This window comes from Armigeres subalbatus, chromosome 1 (assembly GCF_024139115.2).
Source record: "Armigeres subalbatus isolate Guangzhou_Male chromosome 1, GZ_Asu_2, whole genome shotgun sequence".
Lineage (NCBI taxonomy): Eukaryota > Metazoa > Arthropoda > Insecta > Diptera > Culicidae > Armigeres > Armigeres subalbatus.
In genome coordinates this window covers 214,760,852-214,780,024 of record NC_085139.1, presented here as the reverse complement: position 1 = coordinate 214,780,024, position 19,173 = coordinate 214,760,852, and the positions used below count along the sequence as shown (strand labels likewise).

The window sequence follows — 19,173 nt, the reverse complement described above, 5'->3', positions numbered from 1 at the left end:
ACAAGTGACAGTAGCTTCTTTATGACAAGTGAGCTGCTTGGGAAATATCATAATATTAGATACTGAGATATCAATGTTGTTTTTCCAATACTTCATCGTAGTCGGCTTTGCAACATTTCATTGATTGAAATTTAGTCGAATGCCATTTGGTCAAATGTCATTTCTTCGAAAGGACGTTCAATGGAAGGGACAAATTCCGTCGAACAGAAATGGTTTTCTTATTCTTTTCATTTATACTCTTTCGTTCGCTCAATATTTACACAATAATAGGTTCACTTTCAACCATAACTCGTTAATTTTATTTCGACCAAATGGACATACAACCTAATATCTATTCCACGTAATGTCTTTCCGACAAAGTGTCATTAGACAAAACATTATTGACCAGATGGTCATCATAGTCGGTTATAGGGGTTCGCCAAATTCAATTTCCTGTAGGGAATATAAACCATTTTCCTATAATTTGTTCTTTTTATGAACCCATTCTTTTGACAATTTCGTAGCAATATTTATGTGGCTTTTTTAAATACCGCAAAATATTTTTTTTCAATTATCATTAACTAAAGTTCCTTTCTTTCAAATATCCATGCGACGGATCGTCATTCGATTAATGTAACCATAAAGTTTGATGTGTCACACGAGCTGTTTTGACTTAAATTTGTAAATGGCCAATTTCTCTACAACTGGAATAATTCTGGAACCGTAAAGAGGATTGACCCAAATCAAAAATTGGGATCCATCGGCATCGAATGCAACTTGTTGCGAAGGAATCGGTTAAGAAATGTGATTTTTACAGTAGTTTTAATTTTTGAAATCCCTTTAAGGCTCCCCCAGACCTAAGCGATTTCATCGCCGCGACGGCGACAACTAGTCGCCGCGATTCTATCGTTGGGTCGCTGCAGGAAATGTTCTATTTGCGCTTCCATACCAACGGCGACAGAATCGCAGTCGCCAAGCGATAGAATCGCGTCGCAATTGTCGCGTGTGTCTGAGGGAACCTTTAAAACCGACGTCATGGATGGAAAAGTTAAAGGGTTCCTTCTAAAATTACGTTACAACCACCCACCCTCCCCCTCGTAACACTTTTTGTATGAATGGTTTATTTTTTGTATGGATCGTAACGCTCGGCTTGACCCCCTCCCTCCCCCTTCAGCGTAACGTAATTTGTGAAAGGACCGAAAACGCCGTCCTAGAGCGTTTGTTTTGATTTGGCAGGTATTTCCCTTCATTCTCGTTTGGACTAAAAGCAACGTAAGCAACGTCCATTTGTTAGAACTATAGCTGAACGTTTCTCCAGGGCTTATGATTTGGTACGGATCGATGAGTTTGGCAAAGAAGTATCTCTTTAATTGGTTTTCAAGACTATGACGAAAAGACGAAAATTCCGGCCTTAACCCTATTAGTTATAGGTATTATACTCATTGTGATTGAGAAAAAAAAACAAACATCTCAAATAACTGTAAACAACAATATTTCTATTCGCAAATGTTAGATAATGCTTATAATATAAAGCCACGATGATGAAGGGGAGCCCTAATTGAAGATTCGAAACCACTCGTTAGAAAGCGAATCGAAGGCACCAGTTTCCAAATCGTAATTAACGAAATCTGTGCAAATCCCAATAAATGACCCATCTCTTTGATTTATGATTAATTTACGAGCACATTAACCCTATGGATGTGATCGTTAATTTTTGTGTTGCGACTGCCCCAAACATCGTTTGCAATGTTGATAGTTTCTGTGCCGTTGCAAGCCCCGGTGCACATTTCGTCCAAATGATAAATAGATACGCATTATATCGGTTTGGCAGATCTCGCTCGCACCACCGGACCGCAACAACGATCCACTATATATGTTTTCTCCACCCAGAAGAAACAAAAACCCGCACGTGAGCACCGCGAAAAGGAAAACTCCGAAGACGGAGCGGAAGGAAGCATTATTATTATTAGAAGAGTGTAGTTGGCGCGAGGATGTTTTTTTTTCGGTTGGCTTCTGGTGAGAGCCGTAAACCAGCCACACAGCAGCAAAGAGGGCATCACTGGCTGACTTTCTGACTGACTGACGACGACCGATCGCGATCATTTGTAGGTGAGTGGGTGGAAACGACGACGTCGGCCTGACGGTGTGGAAAAGAGTCTCGGAAAAAGTACAAAATAAACAACACCATGCACCCCCGAAAACTCAATGGATGGACGGGGGCGGTCGTGCCGCCGCGCCGCCGGTTGGTTCCAAGCCAATTTTGCGAATCTCCAAGCTCAGTCTGATCGCAGAAATCGACGCGAACGGGTGGTGTAGCGAACCCAAGTAAGGCTCCAAACCGCGGTAGCAGGAGGATAGTATTTCAGCAGTAAACTCGACAGTATTCCAAAGTTTTTGATTGACAAGTGAGATCTATAAGGCCGTACTTGGCGGTTCGAGCAGATTTGCCGGAGAACACTCAGCACACCTCACACACAGAGAATGGCGGTAATTCAGTTTTATCACACGCACAGTTTGCTTTTGTTTTAGTAATGGTGCCGATTGGTCAAATATGGAGAAGATTCTAAAATGCTATACGCAACATTTTGTTAGAAAATGAAATAATCACAATGCTACACATAACGGAAAAAAATCTACATTAAAAACTCTTACAAGTTTAGTGATATTAGATATTTACACTTAAATTTGACTCCTTTGGCGTTTTGAGGTTTTGTCAGCTTGTATTTGAATGCATATAGGATGTATTTTTTAAAGTTTCAAATGTGTTACGTATGTTCAATGTTTATTCTATGATTCGATCTTGAAAGCATTCGAATAAGATAATAATTTTAAAAAAATGCCAAGCCCAAGTTCTGACTGATGTATACTTGTGATTGCTGTTTATACAATCTTGTGGCTACAAATGAGACTCAATCTTAGAAAGTCTAATGCACAATCTAGGATTGCTTAATCGTTAAAAATCTTTTACTATTGTCAGAAATGATAAGCTTTAAAAGCTTTTCATGGAAAAAGTTCATCGTTTTCAAAACAAAAATACTGTTTTCTTCTACTAATGTATAGTTATGGCAAAATTTAATACATAGGTGCATTTGCAGTTCAATAACTATTACAAATGCTCCATAGTTGCATTTTAAAGTAGTTAGACAGAGTGCGCTTTAAAAAATATTGTGAAATTAGGAATCGCTGGATATTGGAAATTGATTGTTATTCCACCGTTATTAGTTGGTTATGGATCAGTTTCTGTATCTGAGATGGTATCTCTCTCTTCTATAAAAAAGGTTCAAACTTAGGAACTTCAGCCTCTAATGATAAATTATAACCTGCTTTTCAGTAAATGTGCAAAACGTACATATAACAAACTTTTTATTGCGTTTATTTCTCGTAGAAACTCTCCAGATTTGTTTTTGACTTATCAGGAAATCATAATGCATTTTAAATTGCTGGCAAAATAATGAATATTTTTCAGTATAAATTACGAATGATTTTTTGGGAAATCTGTAATACTAATTCAGGGTTTATAATATTCAGAATGATTTCCCGGAAAAAAAAATCGAAGTAATTCTCTTTGGAATTTCCAGAAAAAATCCTCAATAATTCTGCGTAAAATTCTTCAGAATTTCCATGAAGTACTCCGGAATTTGCACGAAAAAATATTTTGGTGTTTGCATGAATAATTCTTCCATTCTTCTATGGAAAATCCTGCTGAACTAACACTATTTTAATCTTCTATGGGAAATTTATCTAAATATTTCTATGTAGTATTTTTTGTACTTCATTTTCGGAATTTTCATGGGATTTTTTTTTCTAATATCCCGCGTTGGATTCTTTTGAATTTCCACTCGATTTTTTTTTCAAGAAACTTTACTAGTCGACTATTCCGGTACATATTCAACTGGATTAAGGAAAAGGTTGGACTTGTCTTGTCTAGTCGCAATCTTCGAATCTGAGCCGCCATGATGGCCAGAGAAATACAGACAATTTTCAATCCTATATGCTTTCCGAGTATGGAACTCAGCCATCTTCAGCTCATCTAAAGAAGGCTTTTTAGGCTAAGTCGGACGTATCAAACCGTATTTTTGTCTTCGTGTTTTTATGGATTATTGATTCTTGGCCAACCTCCTATCTCGAAGGTGCATCATTATGCCAGGAGTTCTGAATTTCGCATCTATAACTAGAATGCAGCATTTCGCAATGACATAAAGTAATTTAATCCAAGATATCGGTGCTTATTTCAAGAATATTGGAACTTACTTCGAAATCACATGGTAACGACAGGTATGGGTAGGGTCGACTGGTCGGCTGGTCGAGTCTCTCGGAAGTTCAGAATGGTATCGTTCTTCTCCGGTTTCAGGTGTGTATTAGTGAGGAATGCCATGTCCTTTTTCTCGAAGAAACCTACCAGCACAATGGGTTTGGTCGTGAGTGCGCACGTGTTCCACTTGATCAGACCTACCCTAGTGGCCATTTTCAACATGCCAGAAGCAGGGTTTGTAGAAATCGATCTCAAAAGACGATAAAAGAGAGGCAACAAACAACAAGAAAAAAACAATCAACGTAGGTGCCACATGATAAGACTAAATTTTATTGTTGTTATTGTTGTTATATTGCCTTCGAAAATTTGCTTGCCGAGAGTTTCGTTTTGGGCTCACACTGACAGCTAGATTTCGGCTCGGCCTGACACACACATTTCTCGAATCTGTTTCTTCTTCCCAGGCAAAAACTCTAGACCAACATTCGAAAAGGGGTTATCAGCCAAAATTTATTCCTTTTGATTCCTCGTCTACATATATACACGTAAAAAAAATTAATGTTATTTATTATTAAGATTTCTAATACTTTTTTTGCCAAAGCAGGCGCTTAATGATATGTATAAAAAAAAACCTATACATCGCATTAGTCACATACATTCCAAAACTTATACTTTTCATTAACTTATGAATATTATTAGCTTTTTGATATGGGATCATTCATTAGGTGGCATAGTGAAGAGTATAAGTATTATCGAATGGTTTTTTGCCATAACATATAAGGTTTTTTTACGTGTAGCTATATATGTAGACAAAGAATCAGAAAGAATAAATTTAGGCTGTTACGTCCTTTTCAAATGTTGGTCTAGAACTGTTCGGAATCATAAAAAGCCATGATAACAAATTTATCAAACTTGTATACAAGTGCAAAAAAATTGAATCGGATAGGCAGAGAAGTGAAGTGATGATTCTCGCTTTGTTCTCGCTCATTTTGTGTTATGGGAAACGTACAGCTGTGTGGAACAAGTTGAAATGCATCATCAGAACTAATGCTACACATGTTATGAGTTTTTTTTTAAAGAAATGTATCATGAGGTATAGCTTCCCGAATCAGTTCTTTGTCATGACAGCTTGGGAAAAAAAAGTCTCTCATGGTATACTACATATCGTATATGCATACAGAGATGATAAGTGAGAGACTTTTCCATTCTCTTTTGAATTCAATCCCTGACCAGAAGTGAACACCTGGTCGAATGGGGTTCTGCAACTATGCAATTGGGTTGCGAGGTACGTTGGAGACAGCTGCTACGGGGTACAGAGCGGAACAGATTCTTCCGGGGGAAGAGTTTTATTTTCCGGCTGCTGACGTAATCCATGCAATGGTGGAAGGACTGGAACTGCTCTAAGGAGTGTTGGAACACGGAGTTCAGGTAGAAGCCTTTTTTTCATCGGATTTCACATTTCCGGACGTCGCTGAGTTTGACATCCTTCCACGTGATGGACGCATGCACCAAGTCAATCAGGTAGAGCTGATTCCTATATTTCCTCGTCCGGGGACGATGAGCAATTTTGTGGACTGCTTTGATTTTTAGTCCACAGACCTCCAGCTATAGCCTATAGGCAATGATGTCTTCCTCCCTGATATTGTGAAGGCTGGTATTCGATACGTGTGTAGTATTGTAAACATCAGCAACCGTTGATTCAAATGTATCAAACATTTTGGAATGCAATTGGCAATCGTTTGAAGATGGCGCAACGATCATATCTATGTAAATTGATTTGAAAGCGAGCAGAGGGCAATATTTGTGATGGTATACCTCTCACGATATTCCTTCTGCCAAAATCCCGCATGAAGGAGGAGGGAAGAGCATCAATGTGGATGAGCACCAATGGCCACCAGGTGAACGATGTTGAAATGAGAAGTGTTACGTCTGTTTGTCTGTGGAGGCTGGTTGTGGGCTTCGTGACCATGCGGTTAGCGGCGTTAGTCGTCTTTGCGCATTTGCGTGCTTTGGAGTGTAGAAACTCAGTCTGTGCGACCTCGTCGAAGACGGATGATTCTGTTTTTTTTCCTTCCCGCTGCCAGCATACATTGCAGAGTTTGTAGTTATGGCTCTCATAATGATAACGAAAAACTATAATAAAGAGGCAAAAACTGTTATTACAAGCCATGAAAACAAGTTTATCGAACTTGTGCGAAAAAACAGAATCGGATAGGCAGCCCCCACCGGGAAGTGATGATAAAACGCTCATTTTGTGTTGGGGACCATATATTTTTCGCAAAACAAGTTGAAATACTTCATTAGAACCAGTGCTCCTCGCGTTTGGATCATTTTAAAAGAAATGTATCATGGGGTAATAGCTCATGCTCATGATTTGTCATGACAGCTTTTGGATTTAATCCCTGATCCAGGAGCCTTTGTGCGCAAATAGCCAGCCTGAGTTAACCGCCAGAAATGTGTATGGCGAAACACATCTAACGCGGGTTTTGTCGAAAGCAGGAACTTTCCACGAAAAACTGTTTGGTACCAGTTATGTAGGAAGGTAGCGAACACAATGCCTGCTAAATATTTTTGCGATTAAGTTGCTTTGCTTCGAGAAATCAAACTTTAGATGCCTTTTGTCATACTGATTTTAGAAAGTTAACTCCTAGTGTACCGCTGTAGCACCACACAGCCAACCAGAACCAGAACACATTAGGACGTTCTGCTGTACCAGACTGGAATGATGAAGAGACGAAATTTGCATCACCCTCTTTTAAAAAGACAGTAACACCGTCTTTGACCAGAGGTCGTACAGACTGAAAACATAACACTAGGGTGGTTAGTATTGGTCATTTTTGTCAAATACTGGTATTTGGTGGAGTCAATATAGTATTACCGGTTACCGGTATTTGTAAAATTTTCAGAAATTGAAAAAAAGCTTTTGATTTGGACTTTTGGGAGATAAAGAGCGTCTAAAATCAATGTCAAGTACTTGCCCTCACGGGTCTGATGTTTTAAATATGTTTTAATTCCTTCAGAATCATAGCATTAGATTTTGTTTATGAATTGCTTGCTAGAATCATAATGTCAACATATTATCCATCGGCAACGTAAGTGTCTTGCTCTGCGGCAGTTTTTTCACGAGTTGTTCTATAACTGATAAACCAGAAAAATCATCCATCTTCTTCGTACCAATCGTCAGGTGGGGTCGTTGTCTCAGCATTAATGCTGATCGATCATCTCTCCTGGATTTGTTTTTTGAGAGCATCGATTATGTTAGCGGCAATTTAAGTTAAAAATGGCGTCAATTACAGTGGCTTGATTTGATAGTTGCTTCAATATGATGCAGCGTATATGGATCTGAAAGCCTCTTTCGATACTGTAGACCATGCAATTCTGCTTGCTAAGCTGATGTTACTCATGATGTCTCATCAACGGCTGTGGATTGGTTTAGGTCGTACCTGTAGAATCGTTCGGTGCGCGTGAAAATTGGCACGTCCTGCTGTTGTTACAAGGCTGCCGCCTCTTCTAAGCAGACGATTCCAAGATATATTACGTTACCCCTTCAACTCATAGAACCATTCGAGCATGGATAACATACTATTCCAACGTGTCTTGTTATCAGCCACCAATACAAGTTTTTTTCGCATTCAGATCCGTCATATTTTTGCAGCAAATCATTTTTCACATGAGATCTCCGGCAGAGAACTATTACGGCACGTAACTTTTTCACAATTTCATATATTTTGGGAAAAATTGTAAACAATGTTCATATGTCAGAAAAAACTAAAATATAGAAAATACCGGTCTAATACCGGTATTTTCGGTACTCAAAATTGGCCGGTAATACCGGTATTACCGGTTTCAGTATTAAAGGTTAGACCACCCTACATAACACCTAGCATGAGATAACGGACAAGACACATAACACCCAGTGAACCAGTGAAGAAATTTTTGATTACGACAAGTTTCCTCTTTACTGGGAGGGAATCAAACGCACACTCCATAGCACATGCGTCTAGATGATTGACGTCCCTAACCGCACGGCCATCGTAAGGAAAGCTTCTGGCGATAAATTTTACGATATTAAACACATTCATCAAAGAAATATTTGATTGCGTAGTGCCAAACTCCTTCCCACATCATTGATATCAATTATGTTGTTCAGAAAGTTCGTACTTTTGAAATTAGTTTAATTTTAATCATACAATGGCCCGACGGATAACTATTAGCTATTTTTCATCTTGTGTGTCATTGTGTTTGGTCCCCGGTCACGGGAAAATAAAAATGGTTATCACTTTTTGTTCGGAAGGTTTGAGTTTTTCTAATCTCCTTCTTCCCCCTACAGTAATTTGTTAACAGCCCCTAGTGCAGCGCCGTTGAAGAGTAACTGAAGAGACGTCTCACTTTTCACTTATCATTTCTCACTTCTCATTTCGCAGTTCTCCATTTTCGCAAACGTCTCACTTCTTTGTTCGCACTCTTCAGTACTCACTTCTCACCTTGAAAAGTGAGACGTATGTAGTAAGAAGTGAAAGGCCTCACTTTTGCTCCTCATTTCTCACTTTTTACTTTTCACGGTGCTTCTTGTTGACAAATGGCCTGTTTGGCCAACGAAATTTTCGGTAAAATGGTAACCGAAAGGGCCATTACCCGGTTACGTTTCGGCCAAACGACATTTTCGGTCGAATAACCTATTCGGATGCATAACCCTTTCGACTGAATGTCTTTCGGCCCAATGGCCTGTTTGGCCAAATGCCATATTCGGCCAAGCAACTTCCGGCCTAGTTGTCTACGACAAAATGGCGTTCAGGCGAATGGTTTTCGGCCAAACGGCCCTTTTGCCCGCCGATCTTTTGCAGCATTTGAAATTTTTCTCATGTGTAATGTGTGTATTAACATGATTGTTTATGCTTTTGTTAATTCCCCATCTCAATCCTTCCACACTGCAAAAGATGAGTCCATAATCGCCTTAGCGATCAATTTCTCATTCTCATATTGGGATTTCACGCCTTCCACGCTACGCTGTAATTAGCAGCCGATAGTTGGATATGGACTCGTTCTCTCTGTAGGGCTGTTCCAGAGAAAGCAAATTTCAAGTAGGTATAGCTGATTCGTTTGTTGTTGAACAGTTGTGCATATTTTTTACGATGGCGACTAGTCAGAATGCGCAGAGCCCCGTGAAAACATCACTGATCATCGGTTAGGCTGATTTCACCGAAGTATCAACAGCAAAACTGTGCGGTAATTATTTTGTAGATTTTCTGCGATTTTTTTTCCATTTGTAAAATTTGGAAAATTATTTACTGCTGTTAAGAAATTTGTGATTTTTTTTACAGAAATCAGTGATAAGTCGGGTATGTGCGAAGGCACCTTAATCCTCTAATGCCCAAGACCGCCTTTAGACGGGGTATTTTGATTATTTTTTGTAATTTTCAATTGATTATATTTCGAAAAGTTTTTGATTTTGATCAATTATATAAACTTCAATGCATGTTTAAATGTGGTTTAAAATCAATTTTCGAAGTTCTACACATTTACAAAAAAAAAATATTGAAAATTGAGTAATATTTTGTTCTTTCGTGTTTTCGCTCGTATATCTTAGAGAAGTGAAATATTTGTAGTTTAGTATTTTTCTACAACTAACCTCAATCAATAGAAGGTTTTAGCGGTGACTGTTACACTCTAAAATATTCATCCAACTCGTTACACGGAAAATAAAAATTTAACTTTGAAAATTTAAAAACTGATGCAATACGTCAGCATTGGATAGAAATTTTTAAACTCTAAATATGTTGAAAAATCAAAAAAAGATTAATAGATTCAAAAAACTAGTTGATTGGGTAAAAAACTTGAAAACAAAATTCTAAAAAATCAAAGTGTGAAATTGATAAAAACGCGAATTAAAAAATTCTAATCCCTGTCCATGGATAAGGGGCTTGACGTTGATATTTCAAGTGTCTTAAAAAGATTTTTAATTTATTTTTATTTTTGTTGTTTAATAGAGTGCTTTTTTCAAACAAAGGTTAAGTTCAACACTAAATTAAAAAATTAGGATATTTTTCCATTTTTTTTTATATCTCTTTCACAAGAATATCGTTATTTTAATGGTAATGGTTTGAAAATAAGCTCCGTAGAGAAACTTTTATCACACCTCACTTAAATAAGGTCAACAGTTATACCAAACACTTGAGGTACCATGCCTCCAAGTTAACTAATGGTTAGTGTCGCACGATCTAACAACAACTGCCTATTGGTAAATTTGGAGGTGCCGGCAGGGCTCAGTAGGGGCTCAGTAGCTAACTAACATAACTCTAATACTAACAAGACCCTGAAACAAACGCTTATCCAAATAGCATACATCTATTTATACTTGTAGTAGTAGCTAACAATAATTCATTTTGTACCCGTATAGCTGAAGTAGAATTTTAGTAGTGAAAAGTAGAATTTGTAGATTTACTAATTTGGCATTGGAGATAGTGAATGTATCTATTATATCTTCTCGATAATCTTTTTATTTTAGTCTCTCTAGCTGCAGGGATCAACGCAAAAAAACTGTTTCTCTCTTCCTTCTATTAGGTTAGTTAGAAAAATTAGCGGATATATAGGGGACATGACTTAGTGTTTCTCATATTAAGACAAATTCGCTGACCTTTACCTTATAATAAAATAAATGACCGATAGTAAAATAAATGACTGAAATTTAAAGATATCAAATAAATAATCAAAAACGAAAATAAATACATGACCATCGGTGGACAGAAAGATAAGAGACAGAGTTCTGTTTAGAATAGTTAATTGAGACCATTGCACTCACAAGATAGAGAATAACTAGTACCACTATTATTGCTACAAGACTAATAACTTGACCACTTACGGAAATGAGGATAGACCATATGATGCGTTGAATATTGTATACCCTGAATCTGAATAACTGAATTTTAGACCTCATTATTTTAATAAATAATAAAGGTTTGAATATTAGAAAAGGGAATAGAACTTGACCAAAAAAAGCAATTACGGAACAACTGGACAGAAATTTTGTATAATGATCACTATTAGACTACTGAAACTTTAACATAGGACATTACTGTGACTGATAGGATACAATTAACTCGACGACGTATTGACAAACATCCGATACTCAACCGTGTTAAAATAAGGGAAGCTCTTCAATGTGTCCATTTATTACAATAGTACTTAAATTAATCTATTTTGAAACTACCCTACCAGAATGATATCATTACATCATTATTCGAAATTGTTACTTGGAAATGGCAACAGTACCACCCGTTGTCAACATAGACTACTATTAGGTATTGAATGTCGGCTCCAAGTAACTAATAATTAAATTTACATGTTAACTACTTATTCAGAAAACATCTATGTACATGTTGAGCTTTCATTATTTGTTCGGTTTATAATTGACAGACTGTAGATAGAAAGAATAATGTATCGGTATGATCACAATACAAACCCAGGCCGCAGTGACCTAGTGAGCAACATAGCTTGAGTCGTCTGCTAGTATTGTGTATCACATGGAGAGCCCAGCCGAGATACCAGTCTATTAAGACTACAGCTGGTCAACTATCGAAAAAAAAAAAAAAAAAAAAGAATTAAAAAATTCTAATGCCCAAACCGTGTTTAGATCGATTTAAGAAAGCAAAATAGTGATTTTGGGCGAAAACAAAAATTTGGGTTGTAGAGGGTAAAGTGGGGGGGAGGGGGTAGATTCCCCAGCGCGAGACACCTCCCGATACCGGACACTTCTCAAAACGACTCTAAGGAATATAAGATCCTGATGTTGTAAACTTTGTACAACATTTGAAATTGAACAAAAACGCCAAAAGTTTTCATTTTTGCCTTACTTTGGAAAGTGTGAATCAATTATAAAAAAAAAATAATCAAATACATTCTGATTATGTGGAGATGGTCAATATTAGCCACATTTTAATTAACTATTATCATTTGTTTGAAATATAATGAACCTGTAGTGTAAAATCAATTTCTGTATCCGGTAGCTGTCCCCTGGGTCCGGACAGTAAGATTTTTCATGTAATCAAATAGCCATTCTTTACACCTGTTTTGTTAAACTTATTTCAATTTAGTTGGTATCAGAATGCCACAGAAATAAGCAGAATTTGTGTCATGTCATTGAATAAGGTATGAATTTCGAGTAGGATGTAAGAAATTTTGCTGGACAGTCAAATACGCTGATATAACTCATTTTAAAATCTACACTACAACTTAAAGCAAATGAATAATATCATTATTCTAAATTATGTCTTTTTGCTTACATATGTATCAGGCGTGTTTAAATGATTAAATATAATTTGTATGGATCGTAAGTGATCATATTTTGTGTATATCGTACACAAGTACATAATCTGAACAATTAGAGAGTTTTTCGTTGAATGGTTCATGTGTCAAGCACTGGGGGGTCTCCTCCTACCTTAAAATATTTTCGTTGGCAAATATCCCGAAGATGCTGGAGGAATTCAAAAATATTCGAGTTGCCACAGTTGAATAGTACTAAAACTCGGTTCTCTTTTTTAAAGACTTTATTGAAATGATTTTTCAAAGAGAAATCGAGTTTATCACTAAAGGTTGTCTTCGAAAGTTAGCCAAGTCAACCATGCACCAAACGCATAGGAATAAACCTAATCAAAATTGAAAGTATTGCCTTTAGCGCGTTTCTGAAATATATTCAAACAAGGAACTCAAATTTTCGGCCGATGCTGGCATAAAATTAATCTTATCACTTTTACTTTATTGAAACAAATGTTTTATTTTCATCAGAGGCGCATCCACGTTGAGAGTCGTGGCTAGGACAAATAGGAAATGCCGATTTGGGCAAAAATCCTGGTATTAGTATTGGCTTTAAGCGATTCGCACAAATCCGTGGGTTTTAGAGGTGAGCCAGCCCAGGGCTGCAAACCTCTATAATAAAGAAATAATAAAAAAAAAAAAAAATCCGTGGGTGTTACAAGCCTAGACTATTGTATAAGAGTAGCATCGCGTTACCACAGAGAACTGCACCCGCTACAACAGCGGTGCAGAGAACTCTACGACCTTTCATAGATGCCACGGAAGGTTTGGGAGGCGTTGGTGTGGAAGGTATAACAGTAGGAATCGTTTCGGTAGACCGTGAAACACAAAATGAACTAAGACATACAGCACAGGAAAAAGGCGAGCATGCGATCGATACCACGACCTCCTGTTTATAGGCAGAAGCTGTAGCCACTATATTACCGAGCTTGTCTCCGAAATCGATGGGAATGTGCATATACTCCCGCTGAAAGCATAACAGTTGCTCTTCCATTCATATCCATATCAATATGGGACAGTTCTGCAGCACCAGAATCAATTCTAGAAATAATCAAGATCTTTGCGGACAGAATTCTCACATAATTTAAGAATTTTTTCACGATTTTCAAGACAAATATTGCTATTACAAGGATTGCTGAGAAGCATTTTTGAATTCTTACGATTATCGAACATTCTCACAAGTTCCATGCAAAAGTAATGAATCACAGAAGTTAGTCTAAGTCAATCAAATGTTTCAATCAAGTATTACTAACTGCCATGATTTTATTAACTTTCAGAAATGGTTATGGATCAAAGCGAACTTCTAAGAAATCGTAAGATTGTCAAAGATTTTTTTAAAGCTCAGTCCCTCAGGTTTCAATTATTATTTAGAGGTTTGCAGAAAACCTTTTTCCGTGGGCTTCTAATAATCCATGAAACGTACTTTATTTAAAAAAAAAATCAATAGCTTTCGCTGATTTCAACAATTATTTTTTACCTCTGGAAACTTTTAAACCAAGGATAGGTTTGATAATTTTCTAGTGATCTGGGTTCGATACTTCGATCATTTAGTAGCTTGTCATTAACTTATTCCAGAGGATGAATTCCAAAATGTCTGTATGGTGGGCTTCTAGTACGAAAGTTTTTGTAGTGTCCTATAGTTCGTTGCTTGAATTATTCTTATTGTTATCCTTTTTTTTGTATATTTATATTGCATTTATTTGACAGGCTCGGGCGTGTATAACACTTAACGGAGCCAAGATTCATTTTGATATTTACAATTGACCCAAGTAGCACACGCAACATCTTCCAAAAGCACTTTGTTTCTATTCAGTTTCAGTAAAGGCAATGGAAAAACATCAAAGCACGAAAAGGTTGAATCAAGATGTCAAAAACGTTTGAATTGTGATCAATGTCTAATTAACATTGCAATGTAGTACGTGTTTGACATTTGGAAACAAACAACCAAATAATACTACACTGCATGTTGCATAAACGAAACAAAATCATTAAGTTGCATATTTTATAAGAGCGAAGGACTATCAATCACAAGATTCATAAATCAAATCCAGTTTTATGTTTTTATTTTATTTTTTCCGCTTATGGGTTCTATGTTTACGAACTCTCCCAACAGTCGGCACAGAAAACTCGAGACTCCAAACTTCGCGTGTTTTCACCTCGAAGATCGTTTACCGAATCCACAAAAATCTGCTCTTGCACCTCAAGCTGCTCACACCGGAAGCATTCTTTCCCTTTCTAGCAATTCTGTCGTATCATCATCCCACCGGAAACGTTCTTCACTCCGGAAAATTGACATAAAAAAAATGTCATTTACATTCTTTTTTATAATTTTCCCAGACCTTTTTTTAGTAGTTAGCTATCAACTATCAAGTATGGCGAACTTATAGCGCTTAAATGTGGCTACAACTTTGTCTAACAAGAAATTGCTGTAAATATGTAATCTGGGGCGTGGGAGGCAAAATGTCATTCAAATGACATTATGTCAAATGACACGTGACATTTTGGAGAGATTTCACTCTCTAGCCTCAGATGTTATATTTAGAGTAATGTACCTTTGGACAAAAATATAGCACTACTCAAGCGTTATGCGTGCATCTAAAATTTTGAAGTAAATTTGGCTTCCGAAGAAAGTTATGAACAAATAAGTCAAATGACATGCAGATGACATTTTACAAGCCTGGTGGGGACAGTTTTCAAACCGTAGTACCGTTTTGACTCAAATCCCGAACAGACTCATATTCCGAACACTTCTCTCATGGAGATTTTTCTGAATAATGGCATACATAAACGAATTTACTAGATAGGCGTACATTACAAGGACATTGTATTTGTCCAACGATGAGACAACGTTTAAATTTTGCATTTTAGTGCATTTTATGTGGTGTTCGGAATTTGAGACACTTTTTACTATGCGTGTTCGGCATTTGAGACAAAGTTTGGCGGAATAAAATCATTCAGTGTTAATAGTTTTATCATCCATAAAATATGATTATCAAGCGCTTAGGGAGCAACCATAAATTACTTAACGCGTAGAGGGGGCGGGGAGGGGTTTCCTGGAGTGTGACGACCCATAAAAAAATTATAGATGCTTCATACACAAAGTGTGATATAGGGAAGAGGGAGGTTGAAGATGGGCAATTTCTGCGTTACGTAATTAATGGATCTTCCCTTATATGAAAGTTCTATTCTTTCGCTATCAGATGGAAACAATATTATCCCATTTCCTATTTTTTTATTTCTTTTGTAACTAAAAATCAAAGATATAACGGCTCCGTTATGCCTAATGGCGCTTGAGCCCTAAAATAAAGACAAGGTAAAAAAAAATGGAAACAATAATTATTGTCAACCATTGATCTATGGAAATACTTCAAGTCGTGGACTAAAAATCAGTAAAAAATTTGCTCAATTGTTCGAAATATGAATCTCAGCTGGCCGCCCTAACCGGGTAATAAGTCGAACCCAGGTCAAATTCAGCGTGTTCTTACTTTTCGCCGAGTTCCACAAACATTTAAACATTCATCGAAATTCGCATCGTCTAAATTAGCCGGTATGTAATTAAAGTATAATGTGGTAAATATAATTATGTCCCATGATGTCATGCGTGGCCATCTGTTTTCTGCAACGGTTGATATATGAGTTCATTGGTGAATGCATTAGCAAGACAGATTTACGATCATCTAAATGTTTTATTGCTCGCATGTAGATTGCAGATATTTACTTTCGCTTATCAAGCATATTTGACAGAAAACTTGTAGGCAAACGCTACCAGGCAATATACGGTCGAAAAATGGAATCACTTGATGGGTTTTTGTATGGACGAAATATATTTTCGTCATTTGGCTCTTTGCCCATCTACTTTACACATAAGGCAAAGTGTTCAAAATAACAAAGTGGAAAATCATTTGAAATGCTCGTTTTTCAATATTCGTGTGATAAATCTATTACAGTGGTTAAAATGAAGATTTTTTAGCAGAACAACCGTCACGTCAAATCATTTTAACCAAACGTAGCCAAGGTATCCCTAATATTAATCTGTAGCAAGATGGGAACAAAAAATTTCAACGGATTATTTGCGAGTAGGGCTATTTTGCCCAGCCTTCAAAGTGTAACCTTTAAAATGTCTTTAAGTGTATTCGTACTTGCCTCTCGTTGAGAAGTAGAATGATGGCAATCGACAGGTGCCGTGCACACGTTTTCACTTGAACTGGGTGGATGCGGTTGGATTGGGGAATGTTTGTTGATCTTACGAATATTATAATTCGAAAGGAGCGGCAAATGATCGCTGAACACGTGTTAATGTTTATGTTGGCTCGTTTTGCACTGTTTATACTGAACGATCTGAGGTAAAATTTATTTGCGTACTGAACTCTGTAGAATGGAATTTTGTGAAAGAAAATACTCATGGCCTGTACGTAATTGTGTTTATAAGTATACAAATATCGGCTTCCATTCATGAAAAATTGTTTAATTCCGTTTTTGAATAGGACCTTGTTTTATTTTCATGAACCCATTGAAAAAAATAAATATTCTATATCCCTCCTTAGCCGTGTGGTAAGACGCGCGGCTACAAAGCAAGACCATGCTGAGGGTGGCTGGGTTCGATTCCCGGTGCCGGTCTAGGCAATTTTCGAATTGGAAATTGTCTCGACTTCCCTGAGCATAAAAGTATCATCGTGATATACGAATGCAAAAATGGTAACCTGGCTTAGAAACCTCGCAGTTAATAACTGTGGAAGTTCTTAATGAACACTAAGCTGCGAGGCGGCTCTGTCCCAGTGTGGGGACGTAATGCTAATAAGAAGAAGAAGAAGAAGAGATATCATGAAAAACTTTTTCTCTATTATCAAAAATCATTAATTTAGTGGACTTTTTAAAGTGGCAAATAAGGTCGATTTGGCCTTCTAATATAATTTGTTGCATTCAAATCGGTCAGGTGTACCATAAAAACGTTTTCCGAAATACAGATGTCTCAATTTCAAAAGCGAACACTATTGCTAGCAGCAATGAATTGATCTTGGCTTCCGTTTCAACCTTTAATAGTTAATGACCATAATCTCAACGCTTGGCGTGCACCATCCAATTCATGTCTCATTGTTTTTCGCTTTCAGCCTCGTAACAAGCAACAGGAACAGGAAGTTCTAGAGTGGATCAGCGCCGTGTTGGGTGAGAAACTGCCACCCGGTGCCTACGAAGATGTCCTCAAGGATGGCGTCGTCCTGTGCAAACTGGCCAACAAACTGACCCCGGGCTCGGTGAAAAAGATCCAGGAACGGGGCACCAACTTCCAGCTGATGGAGAACGTTCAACGATTCCAAGCCGCCATCAAAAAGTACGGCGTCCCTGAGGAGGAAATCTTCCAAACGGCCGATCTGTTCGAGCGACGCAACATCCCCCAGGTGACGCTGTGTCTGTACTCTTTGGGACGAATTGTAAGTTTTCGAGTGTGTTCCTATCTTGCGGAAGTCTTTAAGTCTCACCATTTTCACGACTTTCAGACCCAAAAACACCCAGAGTACAACGGGCCGACTCTCGGACCGAAGATGGCCGAAAAGAACGAGCGTTCCTTCACCGAGGAACAGCTGCGAGCCAACGAGGGCCAGCTGAATCTGCAGATGGGATACAACAAGGGCGCATCCCAGTCCGGACACGGTGGATTCGGCAACACGCGTCACATGTAGAAACCGCAGAGTATCAACTTGTCACAAAACTCATTCACTCATCACACGCGGGGCGCTTCAACCAGGCTGTGTCCGACCGTGCTTGTTTCAGTCAGCGACTCATTCATACAATATCTCTAACCTAAGATGTACTTTTAATTTTGTTATAACTATTTTCGTACGTACGGAGCCTGGCCGCCACGGCAAACGTTTCAAAGTGTTTTGGAACAACATGCGGTATGTGTGCTAATTTAATCGTTCCGCTCCGCGGTTGCTGCTGCTGCTACTTGTCTCGAGGGCATGCTCTCTCCATACTTTTAGGATTATATTTATTTTCCAAAAAGATAGAAAACCGTCTTAATTTCTCCAACCGAGCGGAGGTAGGAAAAACACAGATCCGACAGAGATGAACAGCGGCAATTTTGCAGTCACTGCTATTTATAGTGGGCCCAACGCTCGAGAACATGCCAAGCGGCGGTCGGAAATCGCCTCAATCTCTAAATGGGACGGTTGTTGCCATTTTGATGGACACCCACGCAGTAACAGTGCCCGAGATCGGTTCAACAAGTCGGGGTGAAAAAAATTCTGAAGAAAGTAAAAATATGCATGCGACACACATAAATAGGCGTTTAATGTCTTGGCTCGTGTCGGTCATCGCTTCACTGCAACTCGAGCAAATAAAGAAAAACTCTGGTCAGTTAGAAAATACGTCAAGAGGAGCAGCAGCAGCAGCAGAAGCGGTAACAACAACAGTGGTGACATAATTGCCATTGCGTCAAGGCTACTCCTATTCTCTACTAGTTAGCTCATTATTATTTATTCGCACTCTTGCTATTGGGGAAGCAATAAAATAAGACCTGAATTATGTAATGGTTCACGAGACCTATTTATGGAACGAATGAAAGAAAGATTTCATCATTATTGGAGAAATTACCAGAATTCATGCACTGACTGGATTTAATTTAGAATTTAGACAAT

At 37.9% G+C, this 19,173-nt stretch overlaps 2 protein-coding genes across 2 annotated transcripts in view; one reads left to right on the top strand and one right to left on the bottom strand.

Moving 5' to 3' along the window:
• Positions 1 to 19,173, bottom strand: part of LOC134210849 (muscle-specific protein 20-like) — a 211,210-nt gene that overhangs the window by 67,800 nt on the left and 124,237 nt on the right. The window lies entirely within an intron of this gene.
• Positions 2,250 to 19,065, top strand: LOC134205759 (myophilin). Its single transcript, XM_062681324.1, has 3 exons — positions 2,250 to 2,466; positions 17,647 to 17,967; positions 18,034 to 19,065. Exons 1-3 carry the CDS (start codon positions 2,461 to 2,463, stop codon positions 18,214 to 18,216), a joined length of 510 nt encoding a protein of 169 aa, XP_062537308.1. The 5' UTR covers positions 2,250 to 2,460; the 3' UTR covers positions 18,217 to 19,065.

Bases quoted from the DNA above. Each gene is read 5' to 3' on its own strand.
- LOC134205759 (XM_062681324.1), top strand. The intron at 17,968-18,033 runs GTAAGTTTTCGA...CACGACTTTCAG, and splicing joins TGTACTCTTTGGGACGAATT to ACCCAAAAACACCCAGAGTA.